A 20858-nucleotide genomic window follows, 5' to 3' on the forward strand; every position below is an offset into this window, starting at 1 on the left:
TTCTGAAGCATCTACTACATGTTTTGAATACATTTTGTCAAAGTCACCAAGTAGGATAATTATCTTTGTCCTTTAAATGGCAACTTAAAGTGTTAAATAAAGATCTTCAAAGGATAGTCACTAATATAAACTTCTGTAGGACCCTGCATTAACAAAGAATGATGATTCTATTTCAGGCTTCTAGTAAGTAAACTAAGCTTGTTATTTAAATCATTTTAACAGTTTGCTTGGTTCTGATAAATAAAATCTGTAACATAAAAATTTAGCAAAGCCCACAAACTGTCTTACTTTAAATGTATACCTGAACATTGATGGACTTTTTCAGCAGTTCTTCTACAAAGTTCCAATTTGATTCCATTTGTCTCTAGAAAGGGAGAAAATATTAATTATACATTAAAATAAAATATCAAACTAGATATAAATTTCATTTAATCTATCATCTGATATCATTGCTATTTCTTGAAATGTCTAAAATTACTTTGGTAAAGAGCTAGTTGACAGACTTGGTAGAAAAAAAAAATTACATCTGTTCCAATCCAACATAATCCTTATCAGGAGTTGTGATATTAAACAGAGGTACTTCCATTAATTTAAAATATTTTTGACAAATACATAATTTTTGCTGTCAGATACATTCTAACAGAAAAAAACTTTATATTTTATTATGTTTTTTGTTCTATTATAGCTGGTTTACAGTGCTCCATCAATTTTCTACTGTACAGCAAGGTGACCCAGTCACACACACACATAAACATTCCTTTTTCTCACATTATCATGCTCCATCATAAGTGGCTAGATATAGTTCCCAGTGCTATACAGCAAGATCTCACTGCTTATCCATTCCAAAGGCAATAGTTTATGCCTATTAACCCCAAATTCCCAGTCCATCCCACTCCTTCCCCCTCCCCCTTGGCAACCACAAGTCTGTTCTTCATGTCCATGATTTTCTTTTGTGTGGAAAGGGTCCTATGTGCCGTACATTAGATTCCAGATACAAATGCTATTATATGGTATTTGTCTCTCTTTCTGACTTACTTCACTTAGTATGAGAAACTCTAGTTCCATCCATGTTGCTGCAAATAGCATTATTTTGTTCTTTTTGATGGCTGAGGAGTGTTCCATTGTGTATATATACCACATCTTCCTAATCCAATCATCTGTTGATGGACATTTAGGTTGTTTCCAAGTCTTGGCTATTGTGAATAGTGCAGCAATGAACATATGGGTACATGCAGTTTTTGAATGAAAATTTTGTCTGGATATATGCCCACTAGTGGGATTGCTGGGTCATATGGTAGTCCTATATGTAATTTTCTAAGGTACCTCTATACTGTTCTCCATAGTGGTTGTACCAGCTTACATTCCCACCAACAGTGCAGGAGGGTTCCCCTTTCTCCATATCCTCTCCGGCGTTTGTTATTTGTGTTTTACATATATTTTAGAGTTTTTTACACTGAGTGGTCTTTATACTTTACTCAGCAGAGACTTTTGCCTTTGTTTCATACAAAACAGCCTCAAGATGGTCTACTCTAGCTAACAACCAACTAAGACTTTTACACAGAAAATAAAACTTTTACATAGTGCTACCTCATTTAGCCAGCAGTCACTTATCTGGCAACCTCAGCCATCTACAATAGGATAAAATAAGATTCTCTGCAATAAGGAAGAAAGGCAAAAAATTTCATAAAGGCTAGGTACTATGAACAATTCTACTTTTCCAGTGGGGAAAACCTAAAAGACATTTTCACAGGATACCTGTTCACTTGATACTCAGTTCTTTAAGTTTTGGATACACGGGTCCTGGTCAAAACCAGAAGCAAAAAAAGGGTCTCCAAGAAGAATAAAAGGTGTAAAAATTAACCATAAAACCTTAGAAAACTAAGCAGAGGCCTCAAATAATAAAGGCAAGAGCCTCCTATCTCTATTATAACAACTATGCTGTACATACAGATGAAGTCCAGTGACCAATAAAAAGTTTAAAGCATGTTCAATATTCTCGAATTTAAACAGCTGGATAATGTTGATGTTTGATGCTAACTATATAAAATCACTAAGTAACTCTCCTTCCTTCCTTCCTCCCGCCCTCCCTCCCTCTCTTTCTTCCTTTTTTTTTTTTTTGTCTTTTTAGGGCCACATCCACAGTGATGTAAGTTCTCAGACTAGGGGCTGAATCGGAGATGCACCTGCTGGCCTGCACCTCAGCCACAGCAACATGGAATCTGAACCGAGTCTATGAGTATACCATGGCAACTCCAGACCCTTAACCCACAGAGCAAGACCAAAAACTGAACCCACGTCCTCATGCATACTAGGCAGGTTCGTTACCACTGAGCCACAACAGGAACTCTGTAACTATTTCTTTAATAAAGACACTTAGTAACTGGGGTAGCCAGCCTCTAAGACAGTCCTCAGTGACCCCGCCTTCTACTATTCATAATCTTGTTTAACCCTTTCCCACACTGTACAAGAGTTGGTCTGTCACCAACAGAATACAAATACTCATAGGAGTAATAGGATGTCATTGCCAAGATAAAGTTATTAGCCATTGATGTTTCCATCTTAATGACAATCTCCCTCACTGACTCCTGGGAAAAGCTACATATGAATAGGCCTGTAGAGGCCAATGCGATGAGTAACTGAAGCCTCCTGCCTGGTTGAGTAAAACTGGAAGTTAATCTTCCAACCTCATTCAAGTTTTTAGAGACAGTTCTCAGGTAACAGCTTGACTACAATCTCATAAGATCCTGAGCCAGAACATTCCACCTAAGCTCCTACTGATGCCTTGCCCTCAGGAATGTGTAGGTAATAAACGTTCATTCCTTTAAGCTGCCAAATTATGTTAGACAGATAACCAATACAATGATGCAGCTATTAAAATAAATTCACATAAATAAGGTGAATGCAAAATACTTATCAGGAAAAAATATATAGTGAAGAATCTGGCCTTGCTTAGAGTTCTGAATTTATCCTTGGCTTCTGGGGGCTAATCTCTGGGCCCTTGGACTCTTTTGCCTGATCAGAGCATCTTTGTTTGTCCCAAGCCTATTGGCATGCTAGACAGTCTAGCAATGTAATTGAGGGTGGAAGATGAACACACCCACATAGTCTTAGGGTAGGGCTGGCTATGCCTGAAAACCAGTAATTTAATTTAGACTGGAGGCTTTTGGTCCTATATTAATTGATCTAAAGACTGAGCTTAACCCTCATGTTGATGCAATCCATCATGCCTATGTAATGGAGCTCCAATAAAAACTCTTGAGCACTGCAGTTCGGGTAAGCTTCCTTGGGTGGAAATACTCCCTGCATACTATCATACACTGATACTTGGAGACTAAGGTGCCTTGACTCCATGGGGAGAGAACAACAGAAGCTCCACATCTGGTATTTCTCTTCGATGCTGCACTAGGTACTCTTCCTTTGGCTAATTTTAATTTATATGCTTTCTCTATAATAAATCATATTTGTGAGCATCATAGTTTTCAGTGAGCTCTTTAAGTTCAGGTAAATTACATGGTTCTGGGGATCCTTGAGCTTGTAATTGGTGTCAGAAATGAAGTAGCCTTGAAGATTGTTCCATAAAACTTGGTAGTTGGCTCTAAAACTCTATCAAAAAGATGATCATTTTGTTCTATCAATATTATATGTACCTTGTGTTAGGGTCTTTACATTACTTCCTCAAAAACAAAAAAAAACCAAAACTGTACCTCATTCACAGATAACACAATTAAGTCTCAGAAAGGTCAGATACATAAGTCAGTGCATGGATTCACATCCAAGTAGGTTTGGTTCCAAATCCAGTGTCATCCTTCCATTATATCTTGCTATCAATAATTGAGTTTCTCTTTTTTTCTTTTTGTTTTTTTGTTTTGTTTGTTTGTTTGTTTTTAACTGTACCTGCAGCATGTGGAAGTTCTCAGGCCAGGGATCAAATTCAGCAACCCCAGCCACAGCAGTGACAATGCCAGATCCTTAACCATTGACCCATCAGGGAACTCTAATAAAAGAGTTCTTTTCCTAACAAGTTTTCCCTCAGGTTTCAGCAATCCACTTTTAGGTCATCTTTAACTAAGATAAATCACCACCAGTCCCAAATAAGGAGGACCATGACAAGGTTGATATATTTAGCTTTATGACTTGATAGTGCTGAGTATATTTCAATTGGTCTAACAATCTGAATCACACAAATCAGAGAGAAGTAGCACAATTCTTGTCCAAAGAATTTCAACTCTATTTAATATTATTGTGGTTATAATCTAAAGCAGAAACCATAATTCAGAGAAAAGAATGACAACCATATCATGTTTAAATCAAGTCTGAGTAGGAGAATATGTATAAGTGATACAGATTTTTCTTCCACAGGAAAACTTAACTTTGAGCAGCTATAGTATTTGTTGTATATACTAAGTTATAGTACAAAAAGGGGGTAAAACACATCAATTTGGAGCTATGTTTTACATTTCTTAACCCACTACCAAAATTGACACTTAAGTTTCAGCACAGGTGGTTTCTCCACCAGAAATATAAAGTAGATCTCCCATTCTCCAGTTCCAACCAACTAGGTAACCTGGTACAACTCACATTTTAAGGTTGTATTTCACACTTTTTACCTAATCATCATCTCAGATGTTTCAAAAATAAGCATCAGCTGGCCTGACTGACTGTACGAGGTTCTGGGGAGAGGAAGTGCTCTTAAAATGATCTCTGCAATGCCTCAAAGTAATTTTTCTCTTCAAAATATATTTGCTTTTAAAATTAGGAGTTTCCTTTGTTGTTCAGTGGATTAAGAATCCAATTGGTATCCATAAGGATGCAGGTTCCATCCCTGGCCTTGCTCAGTGGGTTAAGGATCAGGCCTTGCCACAAGCTATGGCACAGGCCACAGATGTGACTTGGATCCTGTGTTGCTGTGGCTGCAGGTGTAGGCCGGCAGCTGGAGCTCCAATCCAACCCCTAGCCTGGGAACTTCCATATGCTGCAGCTGCAGCCCTAAAAAGAAATTTAAAAAATAAAATAGAAGACACAGATTGTAAGAAGATAAGGCATTCTCATCAGGAATAAGTCAAGAATGCCCATTCTTGCCACTTTTATTCAACAGTTTTGGAATTTCTATCCACAGCAATCAAAGAATAAAAAGAAATAAAAGGAATTCAGATTGGAAAGGAAGAAGTAGAACTGTCAGTGGTTGAAGATGGCATAATATCATATATAGAAAAGTCTAAAGATGCTATCTATCAGAAAACTACTAGAGCTCATCAATGAACTGGTAAAGTTGGAGAATACAAAATTAACATACAAAAATCTGTTGCATTTCTATACACTAACAATGAAATAGCAGAAAAAGAAATTAAGGAGACAATCCCATTTACCATCACATCAAAAAGAATAGAAAACCTAGGAATACACCTATCTAAGGAGGCAAAAGATCTGTACTCTGAAAACTATAAGACACTGGTGAAAGAAATTGAAGATGATACAAACAGATGGAAAGATAGACCATGTTCTTGAATTCAAAGAATGAATACTGTGAAAATGACCATACTACCCAAAACAATCTACAGATTCAATGCAATTCCTATCAAATTACCAATGGCATTTTTCACAGAACTAGAGCAAAAAATTTAAATTTGTATGGAAACACAAAAGACACTTGATAGCCAAATCTTGAGAAAAAAAGAGTGGAGCTAGAGAAATCAGGGTCCTTAACCTCAGACTATACTACACAGCCACAGAACTCAAAGCATTATGGCACCAGCACAAAAACAGATACAAAGGGAGTTCCTGCTGTGGTGAAGTGGGTTAAGGATTCAGCATTGTCTTGGTGGTGGTTTGGGTTGCTGCTGAGGTGTGGGTTCGATGCCCAGCCCAGAAGAGCGGGTTAAAGATCTGGCTTTACCACAGCTGTGGCATATGTCACAGCCACAGCTCAGATTCAACCCATGGCCAGGGAACTTCCATATACTGTGGGCGGGGGGGCGGGGGGAGAACAGATAAATAATCAATCATGCAACAGGCTAGAGTGCCCAGAAATAAACCTGTGTGCTAATGGTCAAATAATCTATGACAAAGGAGGCAAGAATACATAATGGAGAAAAGATAGTCTCTTCAAAAAGTGGCAATGGGGAAAATTGGACAGCTGTAAAAGAATGAAATTAGAACATTCTCTAACATAAATCATATACAAAAATAAACTCAAAATGAATTAAAGACCTAAATGTAAGGCTGAGTACTATAAAACACCTAGAGGAAAACACAGGCAGAACATTCTTTGATCTAAGTCTCAGCAATTTTTTTTTTTTTTGTATCCATCTCCTAGAGTAATGGAAACAAAAGGAAAAATAAACAAATGGGACTTAATTAAACTTAAAAGCTTTTTCACAGCAAAGGAAACCATAAACAAGATGAAAAGACAATCTATGGATGGAAGAAGATATTTGAAATGAAAGGGATTAATTTCCAAAATACAAAAACGGCTCATACAGGTTAATATAAAAAAAAAAATCAAACAACCCAATAAAAAAAAGTCTAAATAGGCACTTCTCCAACGAAGAAAGAGAGGTAGGCAACAGGCACATGAAAAAATGTTCAACATTGCTAATTATTAGAGAAATGCAATTCAAAACTACAATGAGGTATACCAACTCACACTAGTCAGAATGGCTATGATCAAAAAGTCTGCAAATAATAAATGCTGGAGAGGGTGTGGACAAATGGGAAGCCTCCTACATAGTTGGTGGGAATATAAACTGGTGCAGCCACTATGGAGAACAATAGGGAAGTTCCTTAAAAACTAAAAATAAGGGTGGGGGAAAAATATAATTGTAATGTATACATGTAAGGATAACCTGACCCCCTTGCTGTACAGTGGGGAAAAAAAAAAAAAAACCTAAAAATAAGAGTTTCCCTATATGATCCAGCAATTCTACTCTGGGGCATATATTCAGAAAATACAAAAACTCTAATTCAAAAAGATACATGCTCTTCACTGTTCACTGCAGCACTATTTACAATAGCCAAGGCATGGAAATGTCCCTCGACAGATGAATGGATAAAGAAGATGTGGTATATATATATATATGTGTGTGTGTGTGTGTAGACTCACACACACTCATGAGAATATTACTCAGCCATAAAAGAGAATGAAATGTCATTTGCAGCAACATGGATGGACCCAGAGATTATACTAAGTGAAATAAGTCAAAGAAAGACAAATATCACATGATATAATTTATGGGTAGAATCTAAAAGTAAGATACAAATGAACTTAACTACAAAACAAAAAGAGACTCAAAAGAAACAAACTTACAGTTACCAAAGAGAAAAGGGGAGGAGGAGGGTGAGATAAATTGGGAATGTGGGATTAACAGATACATACTACTACATATAAAACAGGCAAATAACAAGGACCTACTGTATAGCACATGGAACTATATACTCAGTATCTTATAATAACCTATAATGAAGAGGAATTTGAAAAAGAATTTTATATATATTATATAATATATATATAAAACTGAATCACTTTGCTGTATACCTGAAACATTATAAATCAACTATACTTCATTAAAATAAACAAAATAAATGACTGGGATTATAAGAGGATAACACTCCCATCTAGGTTGGCAGAAAAGCATTTAACAAACATATATGAAAATCTAAATGTCTAATACGAGGAGTGAGATATCAGATTTTCCTTACAGTCTGTATTAAGCAACTGGAAAGTTCTGTGATTTAAATCCACATACAGCAAAAAATCCAACTTACATAAACTTTTAAAAAATTAGCCAAACCTATTTAAAATGTGAAGGTTTCACATTAACCTTCAGGGCAAAGCAGTTTACATTTAAAAACTGAAACATCTCTATGATTATCAGAAGCATGTAGGTATTTTTCTGCTGCAGAACATACAACTAACCATTATTACTTCATATCATCCTCTTACACCAGATTACTCTTTAGTGAAATAAAGTATGCTTAATGCATAACCATTTTTTATATGGTAGATGGCTATGTTAATACATCCTAAGGAGAAAAAAAAGAATTCAAGTAATTTTCAAAATTCTGATCTAGGTATAATTCCAAACACAATTTAACATCCTACATAATCTCTCTGAAAGAATGAGTCAATATGCCTTTATGATCATAGATTAAAGTGATTATATGATTTATAAATCAAATTGAGCCACTTTTGAGAATAAAAGGGAAAAAAACTAGCCAGATGGAATAAGGGGAAAATGGGCATAAACTGAGACTGTCCTGGCAAAGACTAAAGACCAATTCAAGAGGATCCACATGTTAAATTTATCTATGTGGTAAAAATAGGGTGATATTTAACCACTGTGTACCTCAGTATCTTCATCTGTAAAGTGGATATAGTATCAGCCTCCTGCCTACTTCATTAACACTTCACTGAGATAAAAACCAAATAGTCACTATGATATTTTAAACACTTTGCAAATACAATATGCTGGAAGTATCACCCCTAATGAAAACCAGCTTGAGTTTTTCTTTTAAAGCCACTAAGAAGTCAAGAAATGTTTGAAACTCTTTGGGTACTCATGAATAAAGGCAAAGCCTATTTTACACATAACACATATATATTATACATCTTTATTACATCTATCATATGAAAGGTTTCATTCCCAAATATCCAGGGCTCTCTTTCCTCTTAAAACCTTCTACGTAATTTTAAAAATTAAGATTTTAGAAAAATAAATGCATCTTGGCAAAAGAAAACCATAAGGGGGAGTTCCTGTCGTGGCGCAGTGGTTAACGAATCCGACTAGGAACCATGAGGTTGCGGGTTCGGTCCCTGGCCTTGCTCAGTGGGTTAACGATCCGGCATTGCCGTGAGCTGTGGTGTAGGTTGCAGACGCGGCTCGGATCCTGCGTTGCTGTGGCTCTGGTGTAGGCGGGTGGCTACAGCTCCGATTCGACCCCTAGCCTGGGAACCTCCATATGCCGCGGGAGCGGCCCAAGAAATAGCAAAAAGACAAAAATAAATAAATAAATAAAAAAGAAAGAAAACCATAAGGGAATTGCTGACAAATATTAAAAGATACATGTTAAGCTATTTTAAATACAGACAATTCATTTACTATTTTGATCCAAAGCTAATAAAAGCTAATATAATTTCCTATGGAGTTCTCTGTATGAAACTGAAGAGTGATTTCAGCAATGTAACTGAGGCTGGTTATAGCAGTACAATCCAATACTACAGTAGTAATAGTAATGATATGTATTAATGTGCCTAGATTACCTACCACACTGGGAGTATGTGGGGTTCAATACCAGTCATCACTGAAATACACTACTCACTCAAATAAATGTTAACGGCAGTTCCAGCAAGCATTAATAACCTGAAAGCATGTTCCTTGAAGCAAGAGGTAGTATAATCTACGTCATGTGCATCCTATCATCAGCACCTACTATTATGAAAGCCACTCAACAGGAACTCAAAAGTGCTTAATTACTATATTTATTTACACTGATTAAAATCTGAAATAGTGTATTTAGAAGAATTAAGGTTGGATGGTAAGACAAGTAAAAATTCTTACATAAAGCACTTTGATACATAGATAAATTTTTTGAATACTTTCATTGTTGATGGCCAATGGGCACATAATGTATAGCACAGGGAACTCTACTCAATATTCTGTGATAATATATATGGAAAAGAATCTGAACAAGACTGGATATCTGAACAAGACCGTAGTGGCTTAGCAGAAACAATCTGACTAGCATCCATGAGGATGCAGGTTTGATTCCTGGCCTCGCTCAGTGGGTTAAGGATCCAGCATTGCCGTGAACTGTGGTGCAGGTCACAGACGCGGCTCAGATCCTGTGTTGCTGCGGCTCTTGTGTAGGCTGGCAGCAGCTCTGATTTAACCCCTAGCTTAGGAAACTCCATATGCTGCAGGTGCTGCCCTAAAGAGAAAAAAAAAAAAAAAAGGGGTGGATATGTGTATATGTATAACTTAATCACTTTGTTGCACTGCAGAAATTATCACATTGTAAATCAACTGTACCTCAATAAAATTTTAAAAAATGAAAAAGACGTGAAACATAACTGTAGTAACTCCGTTAAAATACTCAATAAAAGGACTAATACAGTAATAATGCCAATTTGCTAACATTTACTATTTACTATGTATCAGCATGGGAAGGATCCTTCTCTCTGAAAAGCTCATTCTATTGCCCTCTTTCAATGAATTGGTAGAATGCTTGGATACACTGATACTGAGCTGAGTGTTGACTTCTCAAAGTACCTTCTGACTCATTATCTACATTATCTTAAGATCTAAAGGCTCTTTTACTACTAGGGGATCACTTTAGAGAATCTCTTGAGGCCCTTTCCATTTCTATGACACTATGTCAACACTAACTGACCATCAGATTCCATAGATGATTTCTGAGCTCTGTCAATATTCCAAAAAGAAGAAAATCTGGGAAGTCCATCAAGGAACATGTTCCATAAGGCATTGGTTTTCATACCTCATAGAGAATGAGATCAAAGGAGCTTTTTGAAAATAAAAACTCTTGAACTCCAGACCAGATTACTAAATCAGGATCTCCAGGTTTGAAAAATCCAAATTTTTAAAAATTCACAGATAGGTCTGATGATTGGCCTGGTGTGCTAACTACTCCCAGAAGAAAAGGCCAATTTTAAAAAAAACAGACTTCAAGATTCTAGATGCTTATTTTGCAGAACTGATGGGCTGATATAATACTATACTATTTCTGAACATGTTAGAAATCATATACAAATGGTGCTTCAAATAAATACAGCTACCAGCTGGTTTTATTTCAGTATGGCTCTTTAACACTGAAAAATGTTTCTAACTAGAAATTAACATAATAGTTAAAATCTCTGCTTTACGTTTGATGTAAACTTCATGGCTGTTTAATAGATTAAAATATATTGAAAAAGATTTTCTAGTTCATTTCTAGGCTTTCCTTTTGGCAATCTTACAGATTTCAGAGTAGAAGGGATCTTAATAGAAAATCCAATCCCATGATTTCTGGATGAGAGAGCAGAGGCCCAGAAAGGTTTAAGTAACTTACTAATGGTCACACAACTATTTAGTAGCACAGTTAGGGCTAGATTTCAAGTCTTTTCTTTAAATAAACTGCTTTCCTTAAATAACAAAAGCAGAGATTACCATTTTTCAAGCTGTTTACAGAAAGGTCTACAGCTTCTAGATTCTGAAGCTGAATTTATGTCTGTAGGATTATGATCTGATTTTTATTGTTTCTACTCCCTAATTTGTCTACAAAAAATATATATATTAGTTGATACCATAAGAAAGTTAAAAAAAAAACAACTTACCATTTCATCTGGTGCCCCATGGCGATCAAACTGGTAAAATGATGCTACATGAGTAATAATCCACCAAGTAAAACCCAATGGATCCCTGGGCTGAATTATAGGCACAGAAGGTCTTCTTTGGTCATTTGATTTTTCAAAGAATGTTTTAAGTAGTTTATTTAACCAGTGCCAAAATGACTGTAGAAAAAGAGGTAATACAATTCAGTTAAATTCACAATGATCTAGTAACTTTTGATTTGAGCTTTTCCCTCCATTTTTATAAACAAATATACACACAAAAGAGAAGATAAAATACTTATACAAAACTTAAATAATAAAAATATCCAGGTTAAGAATTAGAAAATGACTAGTAGATTTCCCCTCCCACCCCACACACCTGGAGCATGTGGAAGTTCTTGGGCCGGGAATAGAATCCACACCACAGCAATAACCCAAGCCACTGCAGTGACAACACTGGATCCTTAACCCTCTGCACCACAGGAGAACTCCAAAAAATGACTAAAACTTTTAAAAGGTCCTAGATGTTCCCAAATCACAACCTCCTCTCCTATCCAGGAGTTAACCATTATTCTGACTTCCATTCCCCAGTTTTATAAGTTTTGCCACATAAATAAAAAACCTCAATCATACACTGTTTGGCTTCATCTGCTTTTGTTTTTTTTTCTTTTAATGTGTGTTTGTTTCTATTCTTTGGTAACTTACTTCTTTTCCTCAACATTATATTTGTGAGATTTATCCATATTAGTGAGTACAGCCATAGTTCATCAGAGTACTCCAATATATATGATAAACCATTTACCTAATTTACTGTTGTTAAACATTTGATGAGTTTTAGTAAGATTTTTTCCTAGATATTTGTCCATTTCATATAAATGTAAGTATGAAGTATTGACGATGTCTCTTTTTTAATGTCTGTAGAATCTCATGAGATTTGATCATCTTTATTATTTTTAAATCTCATAAATTTGTGTTAGTTACTTTAGTAGAACCTTTTATTTCCTTTGGGTTTATTAAACAGGGCACTTTTTTTCTTTCGGCACCAGTGATAAGTTCCCCAGCCAGAGATCAAATCTGATCTGCAGCTGCAACCTATGCCATAGCTATGGCAACACCAGATCCTTAATCCATTGCGCTGGGCCAAACAGACAACACTGGATCCTTAATCCACTATGCCACAGCAGGAACTCCCTATACAGGGATTTTTTTTTCACTAACTTAAGATGAATTCTTAGCTCATTAATTTTCAACTTCTTTTCCTCTAACATTTGTATATAAAGTAATAAATTTCCCTCTAATTATATCTTTAGCTGCAGTCCCAAAGCTTCAGTTAGTAATATGTTTATCATTTATGTCGATATTTCATAATTTCCATATCTTTTTACCTATGTTCAAAAATATATTCCAATATTTCTAAGCAGATGTACATTTCTTCCTGTAGATCTATCAATGTTTATTTTCTATATTTAACAGCTATTATTATCCACATGAAAATTTAAATTTATTTTATATTCCTGGTGAATTGGACCTTTTTAATCAAGTATGAAATGACAATTTTTTTTTTGTTTTAAAGTCTAATATTCTCCAATATTAGTTAAATACATTTCTTTTCTTATATCTTTTTCTATCAATTCTGAGTCCTTCTGAATTTTATGTTTCAGAATCTCTCTCGTAAACAGCTTACAGCCTGCTTGGACAGTATGTCTTTTAAATGAACAGTCCATCTGCAGTTAATGTAATGACATACATTTAGTTTTAAATCTACCATCTTAGTCTGTGTCTCTATTTACACAGGTAGTTTTTTTTCACCAGCACTTTCTTCTTGTCTTCTTTTGGGTTGACTATTTATTTCATTGTTTTCCCCTTCATTAGCTTGTAAGTTAAATAGCCTACTTTCTCTTGCTTTAGTGATTATCTTAGAAAGAACAGCATACATTCAAATATCTTGAGAAGTTAATATACATTTTTGTTCTTCTCAAACAAAGCTAGGATATTAAAACACTCTAACTCACTTATGTCCTACCCAATTTATATGCCAGTATTACTAGGTACTTTAACTCTATTTTTTAATCCCAGTAGATTATTGATTTATACAAAACATTTACCATTTAACTTACCCTTTATTCTTTCTACAGCTCAGACACCACCACCCCCTCTCATTTTGGTATCATTATTCTTCTGCCTGGAATTTATCTTTCAGGATTCCCTTTAATTTTGCTTCAGTGAAAATTGTTTCAGCCCAGTCTTGAAAGATTTTGCTGGATAAAGAATTTTATGTTGAAAATTACTTTGTTTTAATACAATATCATTCACACTGGCCTCCACTGCTGTTGAGAAATCAGCTGTCAGTCTAATTGCCACTCTTTTAAGAGTAATATATCTTTCTGTCTGAATGCTTTTAATCTCTTCTCTTTGTCTCTGATGTCCTGCCATTTCACTAAGATGTATCTGGCTGTTTTTTTGCCTTACGTGGAATTCGCTGGGTTTTTCAATACCATAGATTTCATTAACACTAGAAAATTTTAAGTCATTTTCTCTTCTACTTTTTACTTCTCCTCCTCTGGAACTTAGCTTATCAGACATTCTCTCTATTCACACATGCTGCATTTAGCTACCACGTTTTTTCAGTTTCATCTGTAACAGTTCTTCAGACATTATCTTTCATGACTGACCTTGATGTTTTTGTGTTTTGTTTTCTCTCCACAGTAGCACCTGAAGCACATGGAAGTTCCCAGGCTAGGGGTCAAATCAGAGCTGCAGCTGCCAGTCTACACCACAGCTACAGCAATACCAGATCTGAGCCTCATTTGCAACCTACACTGCAGCTCACAGCAAGGTCAGATTTTTTAACCCACCGAGTGAGACCAGGCATCGAACCCGCATCCTCGTGGATACTAGTTGGGTTCTTAACCTGCTGAGCCCCAATGGGAACTCCCGACCTTGATGTTTGAAGAGCAGGCCAATATTTAGGTTTCACTGGTATTTCTTCATGATTAGATTCACACTATGCATTTTTGGCAGGAATACCAAAATGTTTTTGTTTATTTATTTCATCATATTGAGGGTACATAATTTCAATTTGTTCTATTATTGGTTTACCATCTCCTATGTAAGGTGGTTTCTGCTAGGTATTCTGTACTGTATGTAAAGTTACTGCTCCCTTTGTAACAGTTACTATGCAGAGAGTTATCAAGCTATGTAAACACTGTGTCTTTCATCATACTTTGACAGCCAATGAGGATTCTTATCTGAAAAAATTACATGAGGGTTGTCAATTGGTATTTTCAAATCCCATAATTACTTCTACATTTATGAGGAAGAGTTTTGCTTCTCTCCATTTACATATTCATTGATTTTTATCCGTGTAGACTCACAGCTCCTTACTATATAGATTATATTCCTTTGCTGTCATTTATTTTCTTGCTCAAATTATCCCAGGTTTGGTGGGTGGCAATCTTCACAGTGGCCCTTGTGCCCTTTTTACATGTCCTCGGCATTTTTGCAGCACCTCCTTAGTTTCTGGTACAAAATGTTCCAGGGATCAGGATGCCAACATGGTCATGTGAGGGTCATGTGACCCTCTTTTGGGTTACAGACTTCAGGCTGAGTCTTCACAAGGAGAAAGTTTTGTCTTTTTAAATGCTCCATTGTTGCCTTACTTTTGTCTTATGAAGTCTAGTGCACGTCAAATTATTTTGCTCTTCTAAGTTACTTAGTCTTCTTGTCTATGAAATTTGAAGACTTCCTAGGGGACTGGAAGATACTATGTCTCAAGTCAAATAGTTTTAGGATATGTCTCAGGATGGATTATTTGGATTTCATCTTTCCAGTTAGCACACAGCCCCTTTCAGTATGTAGATGTAGTTCTTCCTTTACTTCTGGAATGTTTTCTTGGATAGTAGTTTTGAATATTAGCTATATCCCATTATTTTGTTTTTAGGGACCCCATTTATTCATGCAGTTAATTTCTTCTTTGCCTATCTTCAATTTCAACCATTTTTTCCCTCTAACCTGTTATTTCATTTTTACTCTCTTGGTTGTTTTTCTGCCTTTCTTCCATGCCCCTTATTAAATCTTCACCTGAGTTTACTCTCCTTGGACACTTTGTAATTTAGTCAATTCTAAAAGGATTTTTTCCATTTCTCTCCTGCATTCAGTTTATTCTTTCCATTCAATCCCAGCTTCTGGGCTGTTTTAATATCTCATTCAAGGTGTTCTTTACAACCCCAAATACTCATCTATTTAATTCAGTCTGGAGTGTTGTCTTTCCATTTTCTTCTGCTTTATAGTCGTTCTAGGGAATACGGTATCCTCAGCTAAAGTATATCAATTCTGTTTTCTTGTACTAACTTTATGAAGACTTATTTAGTTTCATTTTGTAGATTTGGACTACTTTCAAAGATTCCTAGTTCAGTGAATTCTTCTTTTGCCAATGTTAAGAGCCATTTCTTTACTAGATTTCCTTTTTTGGGGGTGGTGGGTGGTAGTGGTAGTGGAAGAATGTGTGTGAATCCTTTTATTTTTTTATTTTTCAATGTTTTCTGTTTTTACTTCCTGTCCCTTTCACCGCCTAATCACCAAGGGGGAACCACTCCCTTTTTGCTTTTTTATTCTCCAGAAACTCTACTAAAGATTGCCTCCTCAGATATGAGGGCAATGTGGCTGTGACATCTGTCACCCCACTGATCACCAGCATTGATTTCACTGACCTGGCTGGCTAGGTGGGTGTCCCCTTCCTCCCTCACCACTCCATGTGTGCCCCTCCTGAAGCTGTGCACTTGGTCGAAGAGGATGACCATCCCTAATAGAGATGGCCTATTCTTCGGTCAAGGGCAGACAAGCAGCTGTGCTCCTCTGCTAGAACTTCCAAACAAGCTCTCAAAGATTGCCTCCTCATGTCATGCCGCCTCATGTCATGCTCCCACTTTCATGTTATCTTAGATCTTGCTACCTTTCTGACCTACAAGAAAGCATTTCATATTTTTCACATTCTTTCAATGATTTTACAACAATTTTATGGCTACTGCTAGCTCTCCTCAGAGTAGTTTTTTCTCAGGCTGCCCTTGCTTGATGGAAAAGTGTGGTAGAGTTTTGGTAGCTTTTAATTTACCGCTTTGAACATTCCTATCCTGCAGTTATGCTATCAGCATGTTTTTTTGTGCAGTTTTATTTGTTCTTGCTATTCTATATTTTGGGGGGTATCACATGGGAAGATGTGGGTGGGTTTAAGCATTCATCTGTTGTCCAAGGCTACTTAAAACTCACTGGCTTGGGAGAGTTCCCGTCGTGGTGCAGCAGAAATGAATCCAACTAGGAACCATGAGGTTGCAGGTTTGATCCCTGGTCTTGCTCAGTGGGTTAAGGATCCGGCGTTGCTGTGACCTGTGGTGTAGGTCTCAGATGCGGCTCGGATCTGGTGTTGCTGTGGCTGTGGCATAGGCCAGCACCTGTAGCTCTGATTAGACCCCTAGCCTGGGAACCTCCATATGCCACCAGTGTGGCCCTGAAAAGATAAAAAGACAAAAAAAACCTCACTGGCTTGAAATCTTTAGTACAATCTAAGCCACATGAACTCAAGCTGTAAACCTTCATGAGTGCTGGCTTACAAGAACAAATACATTAAAGCAATTTTAAACTGCAAAGCAACACAGTTAATTAAAGATAGGAAAAAGGCAATTTTCCTTACAAATTCAGTTGAGTTTCTAGTTCTTCACTTTGGGGGCCCAGGTTTACGGGTAGCTGGCATATAGTAGGTTACCACTAGAGTTGATTCTGAGGTTTGTCTTTGATTCCTACACCTTATACTGTAGGAGAGCTAATGTTCCGGTTTACATAATTCAGCAACTGCCTCTAAGCTTCATGGTTCAGCTGACATGAGCTCTCACCTTGCATTTAGTATTTGGCCTCAGTACTTCTTACTTTCTTTTTTCTTTTTTGCTTTTTAGCGCCACACCTGCAGCATATGGAGGTTCTCAGGCTAGGGCTCGAATCAGAGCTATAGCTGCAGGCCTATGCCATAGCCACAGCAATGCCAGATCCAAGCTGAGTCTGTGACCTACGACCTACACCACAGCTCACAGAAATGCCAAATCCTTAACCCACTGAGCAAGACCAGGGATCGAACCCACAACCTCATGGTTCCTAGTCAGATTCGTTTTTGCTGCTGCCACGACGGGAACTCATTGACACATTTGAAATGCTTATTGTGTGACTGAACCCAGCGTGAATAGGTTACATTAATTTTTTTAGAAGGAAGGTCAAACTATCTTACTGTCGTGAATGGAAACTTCTAATTTAACTTTCAAAATAAAATAGCTTTCAAATTCTGTCAATAACTTATTTTACTTGTATGAAAAAATGAAATGAGCTCCGATTTTTATTATTTTAAGACAATTCTGAAGACCAAAATATACATTTAGGTTAAAAATATATATTACTATGCAAATTTCTACAAATTAATTTCAAATTATGCCTACTTTTCTGCTTAGAATCTAGGGAAAGATTAATGGCAATAAGCATGAACATGTTTTCATTATTTATATATGGTTTACAACTTCAAGTCTGAAATTTATAAGAATGATTCTAAAAAAATATAAAATTCTTAAAGCCGAGTTTTGCAGAAAATGGTAAAATTGATGTTTACCATGTAAATGAAATAAAATGACCTGGAAAATGATCATAGGAAAAAATTGCTGAGACTTTGTAAAATTTAAATCTCACTGTAGAAAGCTGAGCTCTACCGACAAACCTAAATGCCAAGAAGAAAATTTTTTTCTTACTCAAAGTTAAAAATGTTAAATTTATACTTATTTTTTATTTTACTTATACCAAGTAAATTTACTACTAAAATAATAACTCTAAATATATACAGTACTATAAACCTACAGAAATACAGTTATTAAAATTTTATAGCAGTACCCAAACCCAAAGTGTGAAAAACTGGGAAATTTAAGAAACTAATGACATATATCCATATATCCAAGTATCTAAAGTTCTTTTTCATATAATATAAACCATTCTTTCTTGTTTTTTAAATTAAGATTTAATTTTTTTAGGGCAGTTTAAGTTCACAGCAAAATTGAAAGGAAAGTTCAGAGACTTCCCAAATAGCCCCACCCCCATAATTACAGCCTCCTTTGTTATCACAACATCCTGCCCCACAGCGGTATATTTGCTACAACTAAAGAACCTACGCTGACACATCATACTTACACAAAGTCTACAGTTTAAATGACAGTTCACAGGAGTTTCTGTTGTGGCTCAGAGGAAACAAATCTGACTAGTATCCATGAAGACACAGGTTTAACCCCTGGCCTCACTCAGTTACGGATTTGGAATTGCTGTGAGCTGTGGTGTAGGAAGGAGAAGCAGCTCAGATCTGGCATTGCTGTGGCTGTGGTATAGGCCAGCGGCTACAGCTCCAATTCAACCCCTAGCCTGGGAACCTCCACATGCCATGAGTGTAGCCCCAAAAAGACAAAAATAAATAAATACAGTTCATTCTTGGTGTTGCACATTCTATGGGTTGGGAAAAAGTATAATGACATATATCCATCATATACGTTAGTGATATCATGTATTTTCACTGCCTTAAAAATCCCACGTTCTGCCCACCTCCCAGAAACCACTGATCTTTTTACTGTTTCCACAGTTTTGCCTTTCAGAGAATGTCATATGGTTGGAAGCATACAGTATGTAGCCTTATCAGACTGGCTTCTTTCACTTAGTTATTTGCATTTAAGGTTCTCCCATGTCTTTCCATGGCTTAATAGGTCATTTCTTTTTAGTATTGAAGAGTATTCCATTGTCTGGATATACCACAATTTATCCATCTACCCACTGAAGGACATCTTGGTGCTTCCAAGTTTCGGCAATTGAGTAAAACTGTTATAAACCTCCATGTACATGTTTTTGTGTTATTAGTTTTTACTGGGTAAATATCAAGGAGCACAGCTGCCAGATCATTTAGGAAGATTACGTTTAGTTTTATAAGAAATAGTAAAATGTCTTCCAAAGGTGGCTGTACAATTCTGCATTCCCATAAGCAATAAATCAGAGTTCCTGCTGCTCTACATCCCACATCCACATTTAGAGTTGTCAGTGTTCCAGATTCTGGACATTCCAATAGGCGTGATAGCTCATTGTTCTTTCAACTTACCTTTCCCTGAAAAGTGTAGCTTCTTTAAAGAAATTTTTAGAATATTAGAATTGAGATTTTGACTTAGAGAGCTACAGAGGAATTTTTTGATGTTGTTGTTACAAATAAATTATTGAAAATGTATATAGGAAGAAATTATCCTTAACTCCTGAGTAAGAACATATATCATTTTGAACTATTTGTATTTACTTCTAGCTGTGGATATTTGTTTCCATTAATCCAGAGCACCTGAAATAAAATAAATTCCCATTCTGAAGATGTGATTCAAAATGAGGTGAAATAAAATTTTCTACCTTCCCCTTGTATTTTTCTTCCTCCCTCCTTGAAATAAGATACCGTAAAATTGATTAATAGAAACCTGTTTTATTTCTCCCGAAATTTAAATCTGCCTCATTTCCTGACTAAAATGTTTCTAGTATTACTAGAGGGTGTACTAGAGGGTTTTTAAAGTATTTTATCCAAAAAGATTCTTGATAAAACAAAGAACTTGAGAAAATAAGAGCCAAATTTTGTACGTCTCCTAGATGTTTCACATTACTAGCGTAGGGTTAAAAATACAGTTTAAGCATACAGTAGTCAGTTACTGCTCTGGTTGGTGGTAGTTGTCTTATTATAAAAAAGTACCTCTGAGATTTTTCTTTGCCAAATCCACTGCATAAATTCAATGCAAGGGTTAGTAACGATAAGTAACATCAGTTTTACAACTTACTTCTGAGTGAGACCATTTACTTCTGTGGTCGAGAAGATGAATGAATAGTATCCATAACTCCTTAATGCATGGACATGTGCAATGGTGACTCATTAATGCTTCAGAAGGCCTTACCTGAAGGAAAGAACCAAAAAGAGTAACTTCAAAGACAGTAGAATTTTACAGGCCACATACCTCCTCACATGTTTTAAAAGATGACTTTAAATTTATGCTTAATTACATAAAATTTTTTATAAAAAATGTACCATTTCATTCACTTTTAAAATAAATTCCCATTTTCAAAACAAAAATACACAATGAATTTTATTTTCAACTTGAAAGAAAAAAAAAACCCTCTGCTTTAATCATCTAGTAAAATGGTCAGCCAAGTTTTTCTGTAAAGGGATAGATAGTAAGTATTCGAGGCTTTACTGGTGAAACAGTCTTTGCCACAACTATCCAACTCTGTCAGTGATGTGCAACATCAGTTACAGACAATGGGCAAAAAAGGATGGGACTGTGTTCCAGTAAAATTTTGTTTACAAAAACAGGTGGTATGCTAGTCTGGCTCCAGGGCCCTGGTTTCCAATTCTTGACCTAATCCATTCGCCAAATAAAAAGACTTCTAAGAAAATGATTAGAAAATAAATTTTGATTCTCTATAATACAGACTAAAAATTTTTTTTTTG

The 20858-nt window shown here is 36.0% G+C and overlaps 1 protein-coding gene across 3 annotated transcripts in view; it reads right to left on the reverse strand.

The window, feature by feature from the left end:
- Positions 1–20858, reverse strand: part of MMS22L (MMS22 like, DNA repair protein) — a 144130-nt gene that overhangs the window by 105739 nt on the left and 17533 nt on the right. For all 3 annotated transcript variants that reach the window (XM_047761371.1, XM_047761363.1, XM_047761380.1), the window contains 3 exons: positions 20191–20304; positions 11327–11503; positions 302–364 (listed from right to left, as the gene is read on the reverse strand). In XM_047761371.1, coding sequence (XP_047617327.1) covers positions 302–364; positions 11327–11503; positions 20191–20304 — 354 coding nt within the window. The remainder of the gene's footprint in view (positions 1–301; positions 365–11326; positions 11504–20190; positions 20305–20858) is intronic.

The sequence above is a fragment of the Phacochoerus africanus genome, chromosome 2, assembly GCF_016906955.1.
Source record: "Phacochoerus africanus isolate WHEZ1 chromosome 2, ROS_Pafr_v1, whole genome shotgun sequence".
Classification (NCBI taxonomy): domain Eukaryota; kingdom Metazoa; phylum Chordata; class Mammalia; order Artiodactyla; family Suidae; genus Phacochoerus; species Phacochoerus africanus.